The sequence below is a fragment of the Bubalus kerabau genome, chromosome 8 (assembly GCF_029407905.1).
Source record: "Bubalus kerabau isolate K-KA32 ecotype Philippines breed swamp buffalo chromosome 8, PCC_UOA_SB_1v2, whole genome shotgun sequence".
Taxonomy (NCBI): Eukaryota; Metazoa; Chordata; class Mammalia; order Artiodactyla; family Bovidae; genus Bubalus; species Bubalus kerabau.
Genome location: NC_073631.1, coordinates 33,923,805 through 33,945,355, shown reverse-complemented (window position 1 = coordinate 33,945,355; position 21,551 = coordinate 33,923,805). Strand labels below are relative to the sequence as shown.

Here is a 21,551-nt window from a genome sequence, read left to right as displayed (position 1 = left end):
TATAATGGTCATCTGAATTAAATTTGCTCATTCCAGTCCATTTTAGTTCACTGATTCCTAAAATGTCAATGTTTACTATTGGCATCTCCTGTTTGACCACTTCCAATTTACCTTGATTCATGGACCTAACATTCCAGGTTCCTATGCAATATTGCCATTTACAGCATTGGGCTTTGCTTATATCACCAGTCACATCCACAACTTGGCATTGTTTTCATTTTGGCTCTGTCTCTTCATTCTTTCTGGAGTTATTTCTCCACTGATCTCCAGTAGCATATTGGGCACCTACCAACCTGGAGAGTTTATCTTTCAGCGTCCTATATTTTTGCCTTTTTATACTGTTCATGAGGTTCTCAAGGCAAGAATACTGAAGTGGTTTTCCATTCCTTTCTCCAGTGGACCATATTTTGTCAGAACTCTCCACCATGACCTGTCTGTCTTGGGTGGCCCTAAAGGGCATGGCTCATAGTTTCATTGAGTTAGACAAGGCTGTGGGTCATGTGATCAGTTTGATTAGTTTTCTGTGATTGTGGTTTTCATTCTGTCTGTCTTCTGATGGATAAGGATAAGAGCCCTATGGAAACTTCCTGATGGGAGAGACTGTGGGAGAAACTGGTTCTAGTTCTGATGGGTGGGGCCAGGCTCAGTAAATCTTTAATCCAGTTTTCTGTTGATGGGTGGGGCTGTGTTCCCTTCCTGTTGTTTGACCTGAGGCCAAACTATGGTGGAGGTAATGAAGATAATGGGGCCTCCTTCAGTAGGCCCCATGCGCGCACTGCTGCACTCAGTGCACCAACCCTGCAGCAGCCACCGCCAACCCACGCCTCCACTAGGGACTCCTGGACACTCACAGGCAAGTCTGGGTCAGCCTCTTGTGGGGTCACTGCTCCTTTCTCCTGGGTCCTGGTCACACAAGGTTTTGTTTGTGCCCTCCAAGAATCTGTTTCCCCAGTCCTGTGTAAGTTCTGTAATCAAATCCCGCTGCTCTCCAAAGTCAAATTCTCTGGGGATTCTCAGTCCCTTTGCTAGATCCCCAGTTTGGGAAATCTCTTGTGGGTCCTAGAACTTTCTTAACAGTGTGAGAATTTCTTTGATATAATTGTTCTGCAGTTTGTAGGTTATCTCCTCGGCGGCTCTATGGTGGGGTTAATGGCGACCCCTGCAAGAGGGCTTATATCACAGGTTTTGTGACTCAGGTAGCTGCACCCAGAGCCCCTGCCCCTGTGGCAGGCCACAGCTGACACATACCTCTGCAGGAGACTCAAACACAGGTCTGGCTCAGTCTCTGTGGGGTCTCTGGGTCCTGGTGTACTCAAGGTTTTGTTTGAGCTCTCCAGGCATCTCTGGCGGGTATGAGGTTTGGTTCTAAATGTGATTTTACCCCTCTTACTGTCTTGTTGGGGCTTCTCCTTTGCCCTTGAATGTGCAGTATCTTTTTTTGTGTGTGTGGGATCCAACATTCTCCTGTCAATAGTTGTTCAGCAAAGAGTTGTAATTTTGGAGTTCTCACAGAGAAGATGAGTGCACGTCCTTCTGCTCCGCCATCTTGCCAGTGGCATTCCTGGCGCCCTCATATTCTTCCTCAAAGCTGATGTAGTTGATGATTTTCATCAGTGTAGATTTCTCTCTTGGTATGTCTCTGCTCTATGCTGTTGCTCATTTTCTTCAGCTCATCCAATTTTAGATTAGAACCACTCTGCATTTGATGTCCTTAGTGGTATTTTCCAAATTCCTTCTCATAGGGTACGTTATCACTCCTCTGAGAAATGCCTCTGACCTTAAAAAAAAAAAATCTAACCCAAATGACAAATGAAGGTTACTGCTTTAAGTCCTAGAAGATCTTGAAGCAGATGAAACCCCAAGAAGTCAAGAGGACACATAACTTTTGATGCAAGTGTTAGAGAAGAAGAGATTTGAGATGGAATTTCTTTTTACAACTCTCTAGGAAAAAAAGACAAAAGACAAAAGAAGAGGTGGTTATAACTGCAGCACATTGTCAACTTCACAGCAAAGTCTTTCCCTGCTTAATGTCTAGAAGCTGTGACATTAACTCCATCAGTTTTTCCATCGGCCATGAACTTGTTCTCTGATGCTTCCTAGCATTCTTTCTAGTAAAAGTCATCTCACATTTTCCCTCTCTGGAATCCTGCTTTACGGGTAAAAAGGACTTGATTTTCCTCTCATTAACTAGGGACTTAACCCGGGCCTGTGATTCTTCTCCCATGTCATCTTTTCCTTAGATAGAATCTCTTGGGAAATACTTTTCAGAGAGGCACCAGGAACTGAGTCTTAATGAACAACCAATAGTCCTGTGTCACCAAAAGCATAACACTGGGAAACTCAAAGACCCCAGCTCCCCAAGGCTGTCAGCTGTCATTTAAAACTCCTCTCCTTTGCCATGTCTAGTCTTTCTCCTGAAGCTTCCCTTGTTTTCTTTAAGGTTTGTCTTTTGCAAGAATCTGCTACATCCTTTCTGAGTCCAGAAGCATATAAAGTGGCTAGGATCCCTTTAGTTCATCCTTCTGGATGAACCTATGAGTTGGGTTTGATACAGTGGAGAAATTCCTTTTTGGGCAGTAGTGTCTGAAGAGAGGGCTTCCCTAGTGGCTCAGATGGTAAAGAATGTGCCTGCAGTATGGGAGACCCAGGTTTGATCCTTTGGTCAGAAAGATCCCCTGGAGAAAGAAATGGCTGCCCAATCCAGTATTCCTGGGGCTTCCCTAAAGAGAATGGTGACAGCTTTTTTGATTGGAATTGTTCACATTGGTACCAGTTCAGGAAGAAGAAAAAGCATGGGATTTGAGCTTTGCTGAATGTTTAAAAAGTTAGAACTTTGGAGACTTATTTAAGAGATGATACATAGAGTTAGTAAGGTCTAGAAATAATCTTAGGTTAGGGGAAGAGGGGAGAATCTGTCACACTGAGTACGCAATGCACACCATCCAGTGATGAACTTTGCCGCATTTAGAAATACAGCTTTTTTAATGCTAAAGTACTGATCTCCACTCACTCTTTTTCTGGGCTAGCTGCCTCTTCCTTTCCGGGGAAGAGAGAAATGGAGTGGAGTTAATCTCCGTTTTCTGAGTCTGTCACAGACCTGAGTGAGCATGTTCGTTCAGAGAATAAAAATAAGTGACTCCCCCAGGGAATGACTCACCTTGCATCTGGGTACTGCAAGATCTTGAACACCTTGCCACCTTATATTTCTCATCTGTGGGGAATGTACAATTCCCACGTGGAATTGTAGCCTGGTTCCAGCCCTTCCAAGGGCTTCAGAGCTGCTACATGATTTGGGGAAGGTCAGGTGGATTGAGATTTGAGAGGAAATGTCAAGTGAGGCCCAGGAAGACAGATCTCATTTCAGGAAGCATCAAGAAAGCCCCAGAGCACTTGTAGCACAGTCTTGGTGTAGTTTTCCTTGTTCTTGGTATTTCTAAGGAGTTGTGGGGTTTATTAGTACCTTTCCTCATTGTGCTTTAGAGCTACCCTGATAAGCTGTCACAGAGTTCAAGGCACCTTCGACTGTGGATTTTTAAGTCTCTAGGACCATGTGGAGAGCTGGTTACAGCTCCTTCAGTTTCTCTCAGGTAGGATCTCATGGTAACACATCACAAAGCCCACCATTATCAATATGTGAACAGGTAACTCAGTGGCATTTTTCTCTCCTTTGTAAATCAAACAAGCTTAATATATTCTACAACTACCATACATCAAGTTGATTTTCTTTGTCTTGGGAAGAGCTCCCTATATAGCAAAAGATACAGATGTACACACACATGACTTTTTAAAACTAAATACTAACTTAATTGTCTCTATTTTCAAAGAAACCGGGACTTTCCTGGTGTCTCAGACAGTAAAGCGTCTGCCTACAGTGCTGGAGACCTGGGTTCGATCCCTGGGTTGGGAAGATCGTCTGGAGAAGGAACTGGCAACCCACTCCAGTAGTCTTGCCTGGAAAATCCCATGGACAGAGGAGCGTGGTAGGCTACAGTCCATGGGGTCGCAAAGAGTCGGACATGACTGAGCGACTTCACTTTTCAAAGAAACCATCTGTACATGCTAGGATCTTGTGGTAACCTAATTTAACTCTAGCCTTGTGAAGTATGTTTGGTTTTTGGTGAATAGCATAGTTCATGGTGTTTTGCCTACTGAGATGAGCACAGTGTGGGGACATTAACTTAAAAGCATCATTTCAGAAAGATGTCTCTGTGCAGAACCCATTCAAGAATAAAATATGACTTGAAGAGTCCCTTGTCAATAAGGGAAGAAGTGTGTGTGTTTATACAATATATTATGATCTTTGGGTATCAGTTCCCAAGACGAAGATAATAATTTTTCTCTGCAATATACATGCAAAACAGACCTTTTTAATTGACAGGGTATATAGATAGACTGTAGTTCAAAAGCCTCAATTCTTCCGTGCTCAGCTTTCTTTACAATCCCAACTCTCACATCCATACATGACTACGGGAAAAACCTAGACAGACCTTTGTGGACAAAGTAATGTCTCTGCTTTTGAATATGCTGTATACGTTGGTCATAACTTTTGTTCCAAGGAGTAAGCGTCTTTTTATTTAATGGCTGCAGTCACCACCTGCAGTGATTTTGGAGCCCAAGAAAATAAAGTCTGTCACTGTTCCCATTGTTTCCCCATCTATTTGCTATGCAGTGATGGGACCAGATGCCATGATCTTTGTTTTCTGAATGTTGAGCTTTAAGCCAACTTTTTCACTCTCCTCTTTCACTTTCATCAAAAGTGTCTTTAGTTCTTCTGCACTTTCTGCCATATGGGTGGTGTCATCTGCATGTCTGAGGTTATTGATGTTTCTCCTGGCAATCTTGATTCCAGCTTGTGCTTCATCTAGCCCACCGTTTCTCATGATGTACTCTGCATATAAGTTAAATAAGCAGGATGACAATATACAGCCTTGATGTACTCCTTTTCCTATTTGGAACCAGTCTGTTGTTCCATGTCCAGTTCTAACTGTTGCTTCCTGACCTGCATACAGATTTCTCAGGAGGCAGGTCAGGTGGTCTGGTATTCCCATCTCTTTCAGAATTTTCCACAGTTTATTGTGATCCACACAGTCAAAGGCTTTGGCATAGTCAATAAAGCAGAAATAGATGCTTTTCTGGAACTCTCCTGCTTTTTGATGATCCAGTGCACGCTGGCAATTTGATCTCTGGTGCCTCAGCCTTTTCTAAAACTAGCTTGAACATCTGGAATTTCATGGTTCATGTATTGTTGAAGCCTGGCTTGGAGAATTTTTAGCACCAAAGAATTGATGCTTTTGAACTGTGGTGTTGCAGAAGACTCTTGAGAGTCCCTTGGACTGCAAAGAGATCCAACCAGTCCATCCTAAAGGAAACCAACCTTGAATATTCATTGGAGAGACTGATGCTGAAGCTGAAGCTCCAGTACTTTGGCCACCTGATGTGAAGAACTGACTCATTTGAAAAGACCCTGATGCTGGGAAAGATTGAAGGCGAGAGGAGAAGGGGACAACAGAGGATGAGATGGTTGGATGGCATCACCGACTCAATGGACATGAGTTTGAGTAAACTCCGGGAGTTGGTGATGGAGAGGGAGGCCTGGTGTGCTGCAGTCCATGGAGTTGCAAAGAGTCGGACACGACTGAATGACTGAACTGAACAGATAGACCATTTAGCCATCAGTTTGTACATTAACAGTCACAGGTTTGTGGAGTGTTACTGTGAAATCCTATCTAAGGCAAGTGGAAGGAACTTTCAAAGGACGATCCATGAACATTTCATGTTGGGTTGCTTCTTTTGTGCATTTGTTTAAAATAGAACTTCTTATAGTTGCTTAGATGAAATTTAATTTTACATACTTAACTCAATAGTACAGCTTTAATATTATGTCCATTTGTGAAGGAGGACCAGGAGGCATATAAAAAAGAGAAAACCACTTGAGTTTTTGGTGATGATGGAATAAGGTAAATTTTAAATTAATTTGTTATTTTATGCTGTTGTATTAATATAAATCAGAATATAAGGAAATTTTATGTGCATACTAGATGGTTAGAATTAGGGTGAATTCTGTTTGTGTCAAAATGATGATAATTCTGGTAGTGAGTCATTGTTACTATGGATTATGCTTTGCAAATTTTAAAAATTTATCTGACATTTGGGTTATTTAACTTGAATATAAAGACAATAATTTTTTTTTTTAATTCCAGAATAAAAAAGATGCCCGTAGTGAAACTGCTTAGAAATGAATCACTATTGACACTTTAGTGTTTATTACTTTCTAGGTTATATTTCTTGTGTGGTGTATATTTTGTAAAATATGTCAAAAAAAAAAAAGACTCTTATTTTGAGGTCTGTGCTTGTCCCTTAATGTATTTTCAGCACCAACAGTACCTCCTGTGACATCAATTGTGGCTCATAGCACCCTATACCATGGATTTATCATCCCCTGACCATTATGGTTGTTTTCCATCTTTTGTATTAGAAACAGCACAGATGAACTTCTATATGGGGAAATTATTGAAGAAACTTGTTTGCAGATATAAATGTATTAGCCTCTTGTTGAGTTATGAAGACCAAATGAGATCTGGGTAAAAGGCTAAGACTGGGTGATTTTTGTTGAGTTCTTACCTTGTGCAAGCATCCTGCTTCTGTTTTTTTATGCAGCATCGCATTTCAGCCTTGCACAGCACAATGGGCTGTTATTTGCATTGCAGAGGTGAAGCTTTTGAGACAGGAAGTATTAATTAAGAGTAATTAAAAATAGCAATTTTTGCTATTGTACAGTAATTGCTGTAGTAATGAAAAATAGCAATTTAGGGTTCAAAAGGCAATTCTCTACATTATCTTCACTTAGGACACTTCATAGTTACTGAATAAGTCTCAACAGGTGGGGTTTGGGATTTGATTATAGAGTCTTCTTATTTGAAGAATTGTATAAAATGAAACCTATGAAATTTTATTAAACAGCATTTTAACTTTTAGCCTGTTAGGGATCATGAAATACTGTAAACATGACTGCATGGTTTAGCAATTCAGATATTTATTCAGACTGGCTCTCAAGTCATGGGATTCCATTGTGTGAACTCAGAGGTATGCTCTGGTAAAGCTGTTACAGCAGGTAAATCATGACCCAGGACTAGACTTATTAGCATGTTACTATAAAATCCTAAAATGGGGTTCAAGGCTAGTTTTCCAGGAGGGCTCTGAGGATCTGAATTGCTGTACCTTAGTAGGTAGAATGACCCCAAAGATGAATGCACTATTTGGCACCTGTAAATACTCATTACGTGGTAAAAGGTACTCTGCTGATGTAATTAAGTGTACAGATCTGGATTGTCTGCAAGTACCCAGTCTAATCCTGTGAACCTTGCTCTGGTGAGCATCAAAGAGAAATGACAGAAGAGAAGATAAGGAAAGATTCGAGCATGAGGATTCAGTGTGTTGTTGCTGGCTCTGAGAAGTAGGTCTCCCTGTGCAAGGACCAGAGAGAGGCTTCTAGGAGCTCAGGGCAGGTTCCAGGTGACACAAGCAAGGAAATGGGTCCCCAAGTCACATAGATGCAGGACCCAGACTCTGCCAACCACCCGGATGCACTTGGAAGCATCTTCTCTCCCAGTGCCTCCACAGGGAACACAGCTCCGCCTATACCTTCATTTTTGGCCTCATAAGTCTCTAAGCAGAGGATCCAGCTGAGCCATGCTTCCTCTGCACTCCTAACCTATGGCAGTGTGAGATGATCAGTGGGTGTTCTCTTAAGCTGTGGGTCGTGATTTGCTAGGGCAGAAATACAAAAGTAATACACACTGCTTGTCGAATACAGCCACAGTCCCTTGATTCATTCAACAGCAGTTATCTCTTGGATGCCAAAAGCTGCCAGGCCACAGCTTGTTGGTTGATCCCTCTGAAGTTTCAAAGTGAATTTCTAAATCTGAGGTCTGTCTTACATGCCTTTGTAAAAGCTTCAGAATTTTGTAGAAATCTAAAAGTATATTTAAAAAAAAAAATATAAACTCTAGAAATACCTGCACTGTAGGCACTTTTCAGTGAAGCCTGTCAGTCACTTTTATGCTCCTGGCAGTGTGGGGGCCATGTAGGAGGCATATTATAAGCAGAAGCAATACTGATTGTCAAGGAGTTTTAATAATTTAGATAGGAAGAAGGGTTTAAACAAATGAAATAGTAAAGCAACTAGGGACTGAAATGTCCTTCTATTATAATTTGTTGTTAAGCTCAGCCATATTACTTATAGTAATGTGGTGATGATGATGATGATGGTAGCTAACATGCACGTAGCACTCGCTGTTGCAGGCACCATTCCTGGATGCTTTATAGGTGTTAACTCACTTCATGCCCATAGCAGTCCTGTGCGGTGGGGTGGAGGGCTGTGACTCTGCCCCAACAAACAGATTCCCAGATTTCCCTCAAGGTTGGCATAAACTAGATGAAGATTTCCCGTTCCTGTTACAGGCTTTTGGATCTTGTGTTCTGCATCTTGTTCTTCCAGGATGTCCTCCCACATTCGCAGTTTTTGTAGATAGATTTCCTGGTTGGAAGGGGTCTTAGATGATCTGGATTCACACCAGTGGGGGAGTTTCTGTGTAACATCCCTTGTTGTTTAGACACTCAGTCGTGTCCGACTGTTTGTGACCCCACGAACTGCAGCACACCAGCCTTCCCTGTCCTTAACTATGTTCCTGAGTTTGCTCAAACTCGTGTCCATTGAGTCAGTGATGCCATTCAACCATCTCATCCTCTGTTGCCCCCCTTCTCCTCTTGCCTTCAATCTTTCAACTTCTATAGGACTTGTCCCTTCTGATTGGAGATCCTTACTGTAGAAGATCCCTGGAATGTCTAGAGCTATAGGTTATACTCCTGCTGCAGTTTAGAAACTTACTTCCAAAAAGCACACTGATTAAGAAAGAGCATATAAGGAATGACATGTAATACTAAATAAAAGGCATGCTAAAGACATGTTTGCAAATTATGTCTTTAAAAGATACTTTGTTAAATAAACCATATCATATAAATCTATTGAGAATCATTAAATGTGACATAGATTGAAAATACTCTCGTCTTACCAGAAAATGGAAAAAAGTAACTTGAGACATAAAAATTTTTAAAAATATACTGATATAAGCATAATCAATGTTTTATTTCATTGTCATAGCAAAACCCAGGGTGTCAAATGTATACGTGTTTCCTTATAACATTTCATATATATAAAATGTTCGTCAAGAAATTCATGCAGATGAGCAGTTAGAGCTTTGGGGAAATGACTAGATCAAGAATTGTGAGAGCAGCTTTGAAGACTGAAGAAGCAGATTCACCTGCTCTTTTGAAAAGATGTCAGTGTCATTTGCTTGCTCTTTTCAGATTACATTTGGCCAGTACATCTGCAGCGTCTCCTGTTCTTTGTGCCATGAAATTGAAGAGATTTCCACAGTAAGGAATGGCCTCCAACTGTTCTTTTTCATCTGTTGAGATTTGCCCTCCCCCTGTCTCTGTTAGCCAGATGAAATGGCAATAATATCCCCAACTGTTCTACTGCAGGCTGACAGATAGACGACTCCCAGGAGGTTTATGCTTGTTCTCTTTTGATGATAGTGGATAATTTGGGTAGGAGGCATTCATAAAACATATCTTTAGAACAAATCCTTGGTCTGGGTACTTCTGAAATTTACCTTCCCATATAAAGCATCTTCTACTGAACTTCACATAGTAGAACATTTCCACCGTGGGTAGCTCTGAGTATTTGAAAGTTTGTAGACTAAAATATGCCTTTTTGCCACAAGAGAAGCCACTGCAATGAAAAGCCCACACACCACAACAAAGAGTAGCCCCTGCTTGCCACAACTAGAGAAAACCCAAGCACACCAACGAAGAACTCCCTCACCCAAAAAAGGAGATGTGGAAATAGGTGATACTGAAGACCAGATGAAAAGAATATTATATATGAAATATTGGACATTGGACTCTGTCATGGTGTCATGGGAAGTTTTTGAAGAGTCTTTTAGCAAGAGATTAATATAAGATTTATATTTTCTACTGAGTATGATGTGGTTTGAAGAGAGGTAAATGAGAGGCAACAGTCTGAGTTGGGAGGAGATGGTGGGTTGCATTAAATCAAGGACACCTCACTTCTTGGCTTGAGACCCTGGGTACATGGTGGTACCATTCACTGCCTGGGTATATGGGCCATGCTGCAGATGAGAGAGTGGAGGGAAGTGTAAGAAAGTGACTTCACATTTGGAAGTGTTGAGTTTGAGTTACTCGTGGGGCATTTAGATCCTGGAGGTGGATGGCGGTGAGACTTTTGGACCCTGGAAATGCAGATAGCTTGAAATCCTGTGAGTAAGTGAGGTTGCCTAGGGAGAATGAATAGAAAGAGAAGAAGGTTGAGAGGGCTAAGAACAAACCACTGAGGAACATCAAAACTTAAAGATAGGGGAAAGCAAAGCCTTGAGGGAAGAGAAGTGGCAGCCAGAGAGAAAAGAGAAAAGCCTGGTGGGTATGTGTCATGGAATCCTGGTGGCTAAGGACAAGAGGATGGTAACATGCCAGACCCTGCAGTTGAGGACAAGATAAATGAAGACTGCTACATCACGTCCACCGCGAGGAGGTGACCGCCTTGGGGTTGTCCCGTAAATCCTGTCAACTCCTCATAAGCCGAACAGATGGTACTTCAAACTGAGTACAATCCAGATGTTGCTCTCTCTGGAGTCCATCATTTCTTGCTGACCTGAATGTCATCCTCGTACTATTCCAAAACCATTGTTATGCAATTCTAAATAATCTCATTTCCATTGTTAACTTATACCATGCTTATGATCAACTAAAAATTATCACGTCTTTCTAATGTGAACCTCATGCATAGGAGATACATGTACACGTAGCAGACCTAAATAACAGACTTAAAAAACTAACTTACGTATAGGGACTTCCCTGGTGGTGCAGTGGCTAGAGACTCCATGCTTCCAGTGCAGGCGGCCTGGGTTCAGTCCCTGGGCAGGGAACGAGGTGCCACTTGCCACATGTGAACCTGAAGCTTCACTTGTTGAAACTAAGACCTGGCACAGCCAAGTGAATGAATGTTTAAAAAAAGAAAAAAGAAAAGAACTTACATGTAGGACTTGATTCCACTAGTTAGTTTCAGGTCACTTATGTATGTATTAGTCTTTGGTCAGTGATTATCTAAGTTATAATAAAATAAATAGACGTATCTGTATTTAGTCAACAAAGTCTTTATGAGAATTTTTTAAAATAGCCCTAATATCCTTGAAATAAGAATAAGCATATTTTATCATCATAGCGTGCTTAGCAAACACATCTTTGATATGGTGAGAGCAGTTATTAGGAAAACAACTATTTGTTAAATAAACTATTAGGCGGAGAACAGTACTGTCTAGACAGATAAATAACCTTCTTAATTTTCCAATTATGGGTTGACATTAGCAGGTAATCATAGGATTATTCATGTGTCAGTCCTGTGGCAATATTAACTATTTAGAACAGAACAGTGAATCTGGAAATGGGAAAATGGGCCACTGAGGAAGAAAGAAAATTGTCACTGAGTATGTGGCTCTTTCTTCATGGGATGGAAGTCTAGCCACCATCACTACTCAGTTTATATCTTATCCAAAAATATGTTGATGGCTTTAATACACATATTTATTTATTTATCTAGAATTTTTAACCCTGTTTTGGGAGCAAGTATATTTGGGAATAAAGCAGGAAAGTGTATTGAATTATGTTTCTTCTTACATTTAATTTAGAAAATTGAGAAAATGTTTTCTGTGTTTTAAAAACATTTTGATTATATTATCAAAATTTAAGGATTTCTAAGATTAATAGATTTACTAAAAACCTTTAGGAAATTTGTGAATTCATGATTTTCTGTAACATTAGTTTGTAAGGATGGCCCTTTGGTGGCATCTGTCACTGTTGGTCTGTCTCCCATAGGGACCTTTGTTGGCATTCTCCAGCTTCACGCTTGGTTTTTCAGGGGCCTCTTCCTCCAGGAAGGCCACCATGTCTTCTCAGTTGACCTCTCCATGGCCATGATCTCTGGCACTTGGGGCTTGTATTTGACACTTTCTGTTGCCTCTTGAACCTTGTGCTGATGCAAGACTCATTGCATTTGTATTTTGAGTCTGAAAGCCTTATAAAGCCAGAGAAAAACAGACAAAATGCTGAGACTGAGACTAACCCTGATTCTTGTTGAATTTCAGGCCTATTTTGTGAGTAGCCCTGCTGGTTTTTAAAGATAGAAAGCCAAAATACTTCAACATTTTAAAACATTTTAAAATTGCTGATGGGTACCCAGAGGAGAAAGGAAATTTTGATATGTGTTTTATCGGTCCCTTAATTATCCTCTATTTAGATATTCACAAGAGCAAATACACCCTAAGCTGCAGATGTGTTTTGAGTTATAAGGTTCTTTTTATATTAAGTAAACTATGTTTTAAAGTTTAAGCTTCTTTAAAAGCTCCCTTGCAATTTTCCTTGTGCTTGGGTCTGTCAAACCACTGATGTTGTAACGGAATCTTACCATTTGATTGGATTATATCAAAATTCAATACCTAAAACACAGTGAAGACCATGTTCCTTTACAAATGATTTAAATTAGAGGAGAATAAAATAAAAAGTAAAAATTGATTGTCAGTTGAAATGATTTCAAGATTAAAAGGTTGAGTCTTGGAGAAGTGAAGATGTCTTATTAAATAGAAGAGTGCTTCTCAACCCTGGATACAGTGTAGAGTCGCTTAGGAAACTTGAGAACAACAGCAGCAATAAATACTGATGGCTGAACTTCTCCCCCAGAGATTCTGATTTAGATGGAGCCCAAGTATCAACTGCTTTTTTTTAAGCTTCCCAAGTGATTCTCATGTGCATTCAGGTTCAAAATGGATGCAAAGCCGAACTGTTTAAAAGAAAGCATTTCTTAGACAGAATATAGTGACTACATAGCTATTTGACAAGAGGAAACATGAGAAAAAGATGGAGACAAACCTTCAGCTTAAAATTAGTAGAGGGTTACCATCCATTTTTCACAAATCTGAAATACGAAAGCCCTAAAAAACAAAAGGTTTCATGACCTGTGTGTGTGTGTGTGCTTAGTTGCTCAGGGACGTCCGGCTCTTTCGTGAGCCCATGGTCTGCAGTCTGCTAGGATCCTCGTCCATGGAATTTCCCAGACAAGAAAACTGAAAGGGCTTGCCATTTCCTACTCCAGGAGATCTTTTCGACCTAGGGATCGAACTCGCATCTCCGGCGTCTCCTGCAGGTGGATTCTTTCCCACTCTGCCACCTGGTGCCAAAGTCTAACCTAAACTGAATATATTTAGTAGAAAATCCTGAGACTCCTCCTATCTGTCTTTATGCCGTTTGGTATGAATAATCATACATTTCATTACAGAAATATTAGTGTGTCTGATTTCTTATTATAAGACTTCACTGAGGGTGTGACATAGGTAGGGTACATTTCTAAACTACATAAAACGTTCAGTCACCAATTCAATGGACATGAGTTTGAGCAAGCTCCGGGAGATGCTGAAGGACAGGGAAGCCTGGCGTGCTGCGGTCCATGGGCTCGACTGAGTGACTGAACAACAATGAAGGCTTGCGATAGACCACCGTGAGGATGGACTTCCTGTCAGATCAACAGCAGCGCATTTCTTCTAATTTTCTAGGCAGTGGTTTAGCGCCCTCATTAAATAAAAACAGTGGTGAATATCACAGCATGGCTCTTGGCCATTTTTAAATAAACATTTATAGGTATATATTTTTTGATACTGATCTAAGAAGAGGGTTCCATTTGTGTCGTGATGAGAGAGGCTTACATTAAAGAACAGCACAAGGAGATCAAGTAGAAAAATAATTGTCTATAAAAGACTTTTCAGTGTAACAGACTCTTCCCCCAAGTTAATGGTTTAAATCAGCACATATTTACTGTACCTTCTTCTTTTTTTTTAAGTGAAACAGGTTAGGTGTTTATTAGGAAAAAGGGTGTGTGTGGACAGACGCACAAAGGAACTCAGAGAGAGTCGCCACATATTTATTATCTTCATCAGTCTCTGAGTGTTAGGAATTCAGGAGCATCTTAGCTGGTTGGTTTTTGCTCAGGGTTCCCAGAAAGTTGTTATCAAAATGTGGGCCAGGACTTCAGACATCTGGAAACTTGAGCGTTGCTGGGGTGTTATGTTTCTTTTTCAGTGCCGACAAGTCCCGTATTAGTGCTTACAAAGAAAAGCCTAGTCTCTGTTTCTGCAGTTGTTAAAAGTTTAAGTTTTCAGAATAAACCTAACAAGTATTTGCTAAAGGAGGCTTGGAGTCCTAATTTGTTCTGAAGATTTCTGCTACAAGTCCCTTCTTAGGGGGAGTGCCTTCTCGTTGGATTTTCCTTGTCCTCCCTCAGGCAACCTTTTTTTCCCTCCCCTGGGTTCTGTCTCTGTTCCCTTAAAGTCGCCTCTTCACCCACCTCCTGTGGGTCAGTGCAAGCGTGTTGGTGGCCCTGAGTCATGGTGCCGAAAAGATCGTTGCCTCAGCGGAGCTTCTGCCCAGAAGACAGGCATTAGTTACAATTGAAAATAATGAAATAATGATTGCTGGTGTGTCTTTAAAAAAAAAAGTGCTAAGAGGATACTGTGTTGTTGTTGTTCTGTCACTAAGTCGTGTCCGACTCTTGCAACCCCATAGACTGCAGCACGCCGGGCTCCCCTGACCTTCACTGCCTCCCTGAGTTTACTCAGACTCCTGTCCATTGAGTCAGTGATGCCTTCCAGCCATCTATAGGAGACTCTAACGGTATCTCACCCAGTTTGTGATTTGTTTGCTCAATGCTTCCCCCTTTGTATTTTGGAGGAAGAATAACCTACCCTTGGGGTTTTGCTCAAAAATGTTTTCCCTCGGGGGCAGACATGTAGAAGCTGTTCTACACGCCACCGCACGTAACATCTTGTACGTCCTCCCTGACTGCAGATGTTCAGGGGATGTGGTGTGGTACAGTAGAGTATTCTCATTTATTTTATGGAAAAAAGAAAAAGCTTAGGTTCATTTTTAACTGTGAAGTTCTTGTCTTTCTCACTATCCTTTTTTTTTTTTTTTTTCCATCTTCTTGGCTTCCCAAAAAGTGCTCTGTGGGTTTCTTGCTCATCCTTTTTCTCCCTTTCTTTCTCCACCAAATCTTTGCAGAGATGTTTTATATAATGTTGGGAATATAACATTTTCCTTTTCTGAGCTACTTCTGTTTTGAGTCTTATTTCTAAATCGAGAAAGAAAAACTGAAGCTCTCACGAAGAGAGTCTCAGTTATGGAAAACTGAAGGAGGAGGGTGTAGAAGACAGCTTTAAGTGAGCCACCTTCTGCATCTTTTTCTGTCTCTGCTGCCTTCCTATGTCTGAGCCAAGAGGAGTCTTCCCTGGGTGCCACAACATTAGGAAGCCATTGACAGGGCCCCAGGGAGGCTTTCTAATCTGTGTCTTTGTCCACCTCCAGATATTCTCCCCTGGAACAGGGGATTGTGTGTAACAATAAACCTTACACACAATTTCAAATATCTAAAACAGGCACTAATTTGTGGGTTTTTTTTTTTGCTTTTTTGTTACTACACATGCATGTATTTTGTAAAGGCTTTCCTCTGATTAATCATCACTTCTATCTCTCCCAAGTCTCTTTTTCTGCATAAGTTCTTCAACTAAATTTTTATATCTGTGAGCATTTTTGTTTATTTTTTTTAAACTTTTAATTTTGTATTGGAGTAGGAATGGCTGAGCATGCACGCGCGTGCGGGCGCACGCACACATGCACGGACGCACACAGCTGATTGACAAATAATGTTGTTTCTGGTGAATAGTGAAGGGACTCAGCCATACATACACATGTATCCCTTCGCCCGCAAACTCCCCTCCCATCCAGGATGCCACATAACATCGAGCAGAGTTCCACGTGCTATACAACAGGTCTTTTGTTTGTTATCTGTTATCAGTACAGCAGTGTGTACATGTCAACCCCAAATTCCCTAACTGTCCCTTTTCCCTGTCCTTCTCTCAGCAACCATCAGATGTTCTCTAAGTCTATTAGTCTCTTTCTGTTTTGCAAGTTCATTTGTATCATTTCTTTTTAGATTCCAAATATAAGGGGTGTTGTATGATATTTCTCCTCCTCTGTCTGACTTACTTCAGTCAGTATGACAATCTCTAGGTCCATCTGTGTTGCTGCAAATGGCATTATTTCATTCTTTTTAATGACCCAGTGATATCCCATTGTATATATGTACCACATCTTCTTTATCCATTCCCCCATGAATGTTTTTGGATTTCAAACCCCCACCATTAGAGAGGGACTGATTATCTTCTCATTACAGTATAATTTTCCTGAGGAAGCCCTAAGGAAGCAAAGAATCCGTTAAATCAAGAGTATATATACCCTTTAGACTGGCATTCACACTGGCCAGCCAGGGAAGCAAGACGGTAAAGCAGTGTGGGGGAGGGGGAATGCTTTCTTCAGGGATGACGATACCTTGATCATTGTGGTATGGATCCCAGGCAGAGTCCCAGTGTCTCGCTGAGCTGCTTTTGCCTTCACATACATCAGTGTAAATTAGATTAATTTCCGTAGCAAATCTTCTTTAACCTTGAACTTTCACGCTCTGCCTTTAAAATGTCGCTTGTATAACACATTAAGCTGCAGGACCCTTCCAAACTCACTACCACCACCCCTTCAAACCTCCAAAGGTTTCCCAGATATTATCCTCATGTTATCTTTTTTTTTCCCACATTGTCTTTGCAAGTGACTGTGGTTATCTTTCTTGGTCTCTGTTTTATGTTCCTTTTTGAGAAAGGATTTAAGCATATATGTTCAGGGACGAGAGAGGGAATGAGTGAATAAGCAAAAATCTGGACAATAAGTGAGGTTTAAGGCAGTTAGGATATTAGAGCTCATCCTGCCTGTCCCCATTTCACCTGGCCTGTGTGTTGGTAGCTTTCGCTTTTATGCAGCACGTCATCTGAAATGGTTGCTGTTAAACCTGTCAGGCCTCAAGTGATCGTTCATTGTATTCAGACAGAAGTCCAATTAAACTAAGTTCACCTATCTCCGTTTTTCCAGAGTTTCTGTATAAACTAGAATCTTTGGGAGAGAAAAAATATTTACGATCTTTGCCACAGTATTGTGCCTGTTTTAATAATTTATTTGCATGATTTCTGAATGTTACACGTTATGTTTTTGAGGTACTTTCCATCAAAGCGTTGTAAGTAACAGTGTTTTCCAGTGTGTACATTCTGGCAACTGTTTATAATTTCTTTTTAAAGGAAGTCAGTTAGATTCTTTGAGGTTTTCGGCCTAAAATTCCTATGCAGAAGTTTTTCCATATTATTAAAACAAACAAAAGTATGGCAGCAAACTTAACTCTTATCTCAACAGCTCTTAACTTTGTTTGCAGATCTAAAGACAAATCTATGTTTTTCTTATTCTAATTTGATGTTTTCCCCCTAATATTTTCTTAGGTGCAGAGAGAGCTAGCAGCTGTTATTGCTTTGAAAGCAAGGAAGTCTGGTGAGTAGTCTTTCATGGGGCTGGAGGAAGATTCTGATTCTTTGGGGATATTTCACATGTCCTGTGGTTGTGAGCAGTTGAATGTATCCTGGGAAGATTTGGTCCAGAAAGCATATCTCCATTTGTTTTAAAAATTATTTATTCTGCTGTCAAAATAGCACAGGCATATATACAGTTCTTTCAAATTTCACTGCCTGGCTTTATTTCATGCTTCAAGGAAAAATGAAATTCAAAATTAAAAATGTGTTTGCAGCTCACTGCAAGCATGGGTCTAGGTACCCAGCAAAAGAAAGCAAACCACTTTACATTACTTGTCATAATGACAGAGGAAAATAGATAATGTAATGGTGGTCTCTGTTTTATATTTCTCATCTCAAAGTGGCTTCTTAAAAAATAATTGAATTGTCTAATAACATTGCATAGCAAGCGTGTTTCATAGGAACTGATGGTATGGATCCGATTCCTAATACCTTAGGAAGCAATCTGTGAATATAATAAGTGGAAAGGAAAAGGGAGCTCTCAGCTACATCTTGAGGAGAGAAAGCCATGTTTTGCTGAAATTCAGTATGAAACAGACGCTCAGTGAGGTAGAGAACCCTTGCGTTGAAAAGAAGAGTAGCAGGAGGACCCTCGCGGCTCAGAGGAGGCCGGTGCTGAATGGAATGGCAGACAGAGGGGAGCGGCTTCGTGGAGACTGGTAAACCAGGCTAAGACTGCAGGTGAAAGCACTGTGACAAAGTCAGAGAGTTGCCACAGTTTGAAGAAATGCCTGCAACAGAGATGTCTTCAGAACAGAAGTCATACATTTTGCATCTTCCTTTCTCTAGCTAGAAACGAAAACTTTGCTTTTCTCTCGGTGGCTTTTGGGATCAAACACACCTTGTTGTGTTTGTACTATGTCTTTGTTGATCTGGCTGTTGTAGAGGATGCAGAGCCTGGATACTACAGAGGTGGTGGAGAAGAAATGCGAGGCACAGCGATGCGGATCCGCAGCGCCCAGGCATTAGATTAGTGGGAATGGCATTAGATCGTGGATGTTTGCATAGATGGAGGCCAAGAGGGAGGAGGGACACCAGTATACAGGTTGTAGGAAGGGCGTCTTAGAAAAAAATTGTGCTAGAGCTGATGTAGTGTCCCACAACCGTAAGGAGAAAAAATGTCCAGTCTGTATGAGTTGGGATGATAGTGCCTTGGAAGATAGATTTACTTTTTAAGTTTTAGAAAAAGTTGGGGAAATAATAAAATACATATACTCTGTCATTGCTGGAGCAAAATAGAACAAGTAAATAGAGATGGGGCTGGAGAAGGAGGTGGTTGCTAATTTACACAGTGTGGGCTGGGCAGGCCCCTTGAGCAAAGACCTGAAGTCACTGAGGGGTGAGCCCCGTGGACGTCCAGGCAAGAGCATTGGACAGAGGTGTGCAAAATGTGTGTAGAGAACAGCAAGGAAGTGAAAGTGGCTGGAGCAAAGTGAACAAGGCAGAAAGAGGTAGATTCCAGATGTCAGGCTGAGAAGTTTGAACTCTGGAGGTGAAGAGAATTGAGAAAGCGTAAGCAAGACCCACACACAGTGGACTGTGCAGAGTCAAAGACTGGTATGAAGTTGACTGTTATGCCATGAGGTTAGCATCTCTATTTTCCTTACTTATTTCATCCGTGGAGCTTGGAATGTCAAGACAACATTGGCAACTTCTCAGGGACAGAGTGAAACACAAATATATCAGGAATGGGGACGTAAATTCATAGTTTTATTTTGTCAAGTTCCACGAAAACCCCTACTGGTAATTTTTAAGCTGTATTGAATTTATAGGTCATTAGATAAATTGGCACTTTAGAGATAAGCATTTCCATTCATGAATCTAGGATTTCATTCCACTTTTTTCATATCTACAGTACTGTCTTAAAAATGTCTCCTTAAAGCTTTGTACATTTTTTTGCTTAATGTATTCTTTGGTGCCTTTGGTTACTGTTATTTTTTTGGCTTCTGGTATTTTTAGCTTTTTTTTTTTTTAAGTGAAGGTTTCTGTCTTTGTCTTTCATGACACTTTTTCTTGAAATAAACTTTACCTTTTAGAGTAGTTTCAATTCACAGAAAAATTGAGCAGAAAGTACCCAGTTCCCATATACCCTGTGTCCCCACATGCCCTGCTCCCTTACTGCCAGCATCTCAGAGGGGTATATTTGTTATAATCGATAGCCTATGTTGACACATCCTTGTCACCCACGGTCCATAGTTTAGGGTTCACTCTTGGTACTGTCCATTTTATGGGTTTGGACTAATGTCTAATAACATGTGTTTATATTATAGCATCACACAGAATCACTTCACTGCCCTTCTGCTCTAGCTATTTATGCCTCCCTCCCCCATGTTCTGGAAATCACTTATGTTATTGTCCCCATAGTTTTGCCTTTTCCAGAACATCATGTGGTTGAAATCATAGAGTAGATAGTCTTTTCAGATTGGCTTTGTTAAGTCAGTAATAGGCATTTAAAGTTCATCCATGTCTTCTACTAATGACTTGATAACTCATTTCTTCCTAGCTCAGAGTAATATTCCGTTGTCTGAAAAAAAAAAAAAAAGAATTATATTCCGTTGTCTGAAAAAAAAAAAAAAAGAATAGTATTCTGTTGTCTGGATGTACCACAGTTTATGTATCCGTTCACCTGCCAGAGGACATCTTGATTGCTTCCAGGTTTTGGCAGTTATAGATGTTATAAATAAACCTTGTATAAACATCTGTGTATATGTTTGTATACAGTTTTCATCTACACAGACACGTGCATCACACATAGTCTTCAGCTGCTTTGGTGAGTAGCAAAGAGTGTGATTTCTGGACCGTGTGGTAGGAGTGTGTTGAGTTTTGTAAGAAGCTGCTTCTGGTGACTACCTTCCCGAGTGGCTGTGCTCTTTGCGTTCCCACCAGCGGTGAACGAGAGTTCCTGTTGCTCTGGATCTTCACCAGCATTTGTTGTCAGTGTTTCAGATTTGGTTGTTTTAGTTTGCATTTTCCTGATGGCATGTGATCTGGAATATCTTTTCATGTGCTTACTTGTTATCTTTATATCTTCTTTGATGAGGTGTCTGTTAAAGTCTTTGATCCATTTTTCAGTCAGCTTGCTTGTTTTCTTGTTGAGTCTTAAGAGTTCTGTATATATTTTTGATGATTGTCCTTTTTTGGATATATTTTGCAGGTGTTTTCTCCCAGTCTCTGGCTTGTATTCTCATTCTCTTCACATTGTCTTTGAAAGAGCAAAGATTTTTAATTTTAATAAAGTCAGGCTTATCTTTCTTCTCTTTTGGATCCTGCCTTTGGTGTTATAGCTAAAAAGTCATATCACACACAAGATCATCTATGTTTTCTTCTATTACATCCTAGAAATTTTATAGTTTTGCGTTACATTTAAGTCTGTGATCCATTTTGAGTTCATTTTCATGAAGAGTGTTAGGTCTGCATTTAGGTTCTTTTATGTGTGGGTGTGTGTATGTCTAGTTGTTCCAGCAGCATTTGTTGAAAACACTATCCTTCTTCCATTTTATTGCCTTCTCTCCTTTGCCAAAGGTCACTTGACTGTATTTGTGTGGGTTTATGTCTGGGCTCTCTCTTCTCTTCCGCTGACCTGCTTGTCTGTGCTTTCGCCAGGACCACCCTGTTTGGATCACTGTAACTTCACAGTGAGTGTTGGTAGGGTACTGTCAGCCTTCCAGCTTTTTCTCCTTCAACATTGTTTTGGCTATTCTGGGTCTTTTTCCTCTCCATATATACTTTGAATCAGTTTGTTGATCCACATCTGTTATCTTTTCTAATTGTTTATTTTTCCTGCATGAGAATTCTTGTTTTTGTCCCTATCAAAAGTGTTGAACTTAAATGAATTCTAATAGCTAGTTTTAAATTTACCTTGGGTTTTCTTTATAGGCAAATATAGTGTCTATCAATTATGACTATTTTATCTGTCTTACCAACCCAAGTAACTCCCCTTTTTTCCCCTCATGCTATTTCATTAGCTAG

At 40.5% G+C, this 21,551-nt stretch overlaps 1 protein-coding gene across 2 annotated transcripts in view; it reads left to right on the top strand.

The window, feature by feature from the left end:
• Positions 1 to 21,551, top strand: part of RAPGEF5 (Rap guanine nucleotide exchange factor 5) — a 236,226-nt gene that overhangs the window by 77,639 nt on the left and 137,036 nt on the right. For both annotated transcript variants that reach the window (XM_055589976.1, XM_055589975.1), the window contains exon 7: positions 17,496 to 17,544. In XM_055589976.1, the coding sequence (XP_055445951.1) occupies positions 17,496 to 17,544 (49 nt within the window). The remainder of the gene's footprint in view (positions 1 to 17,495; positions 17,545 to 21,551) is intronic.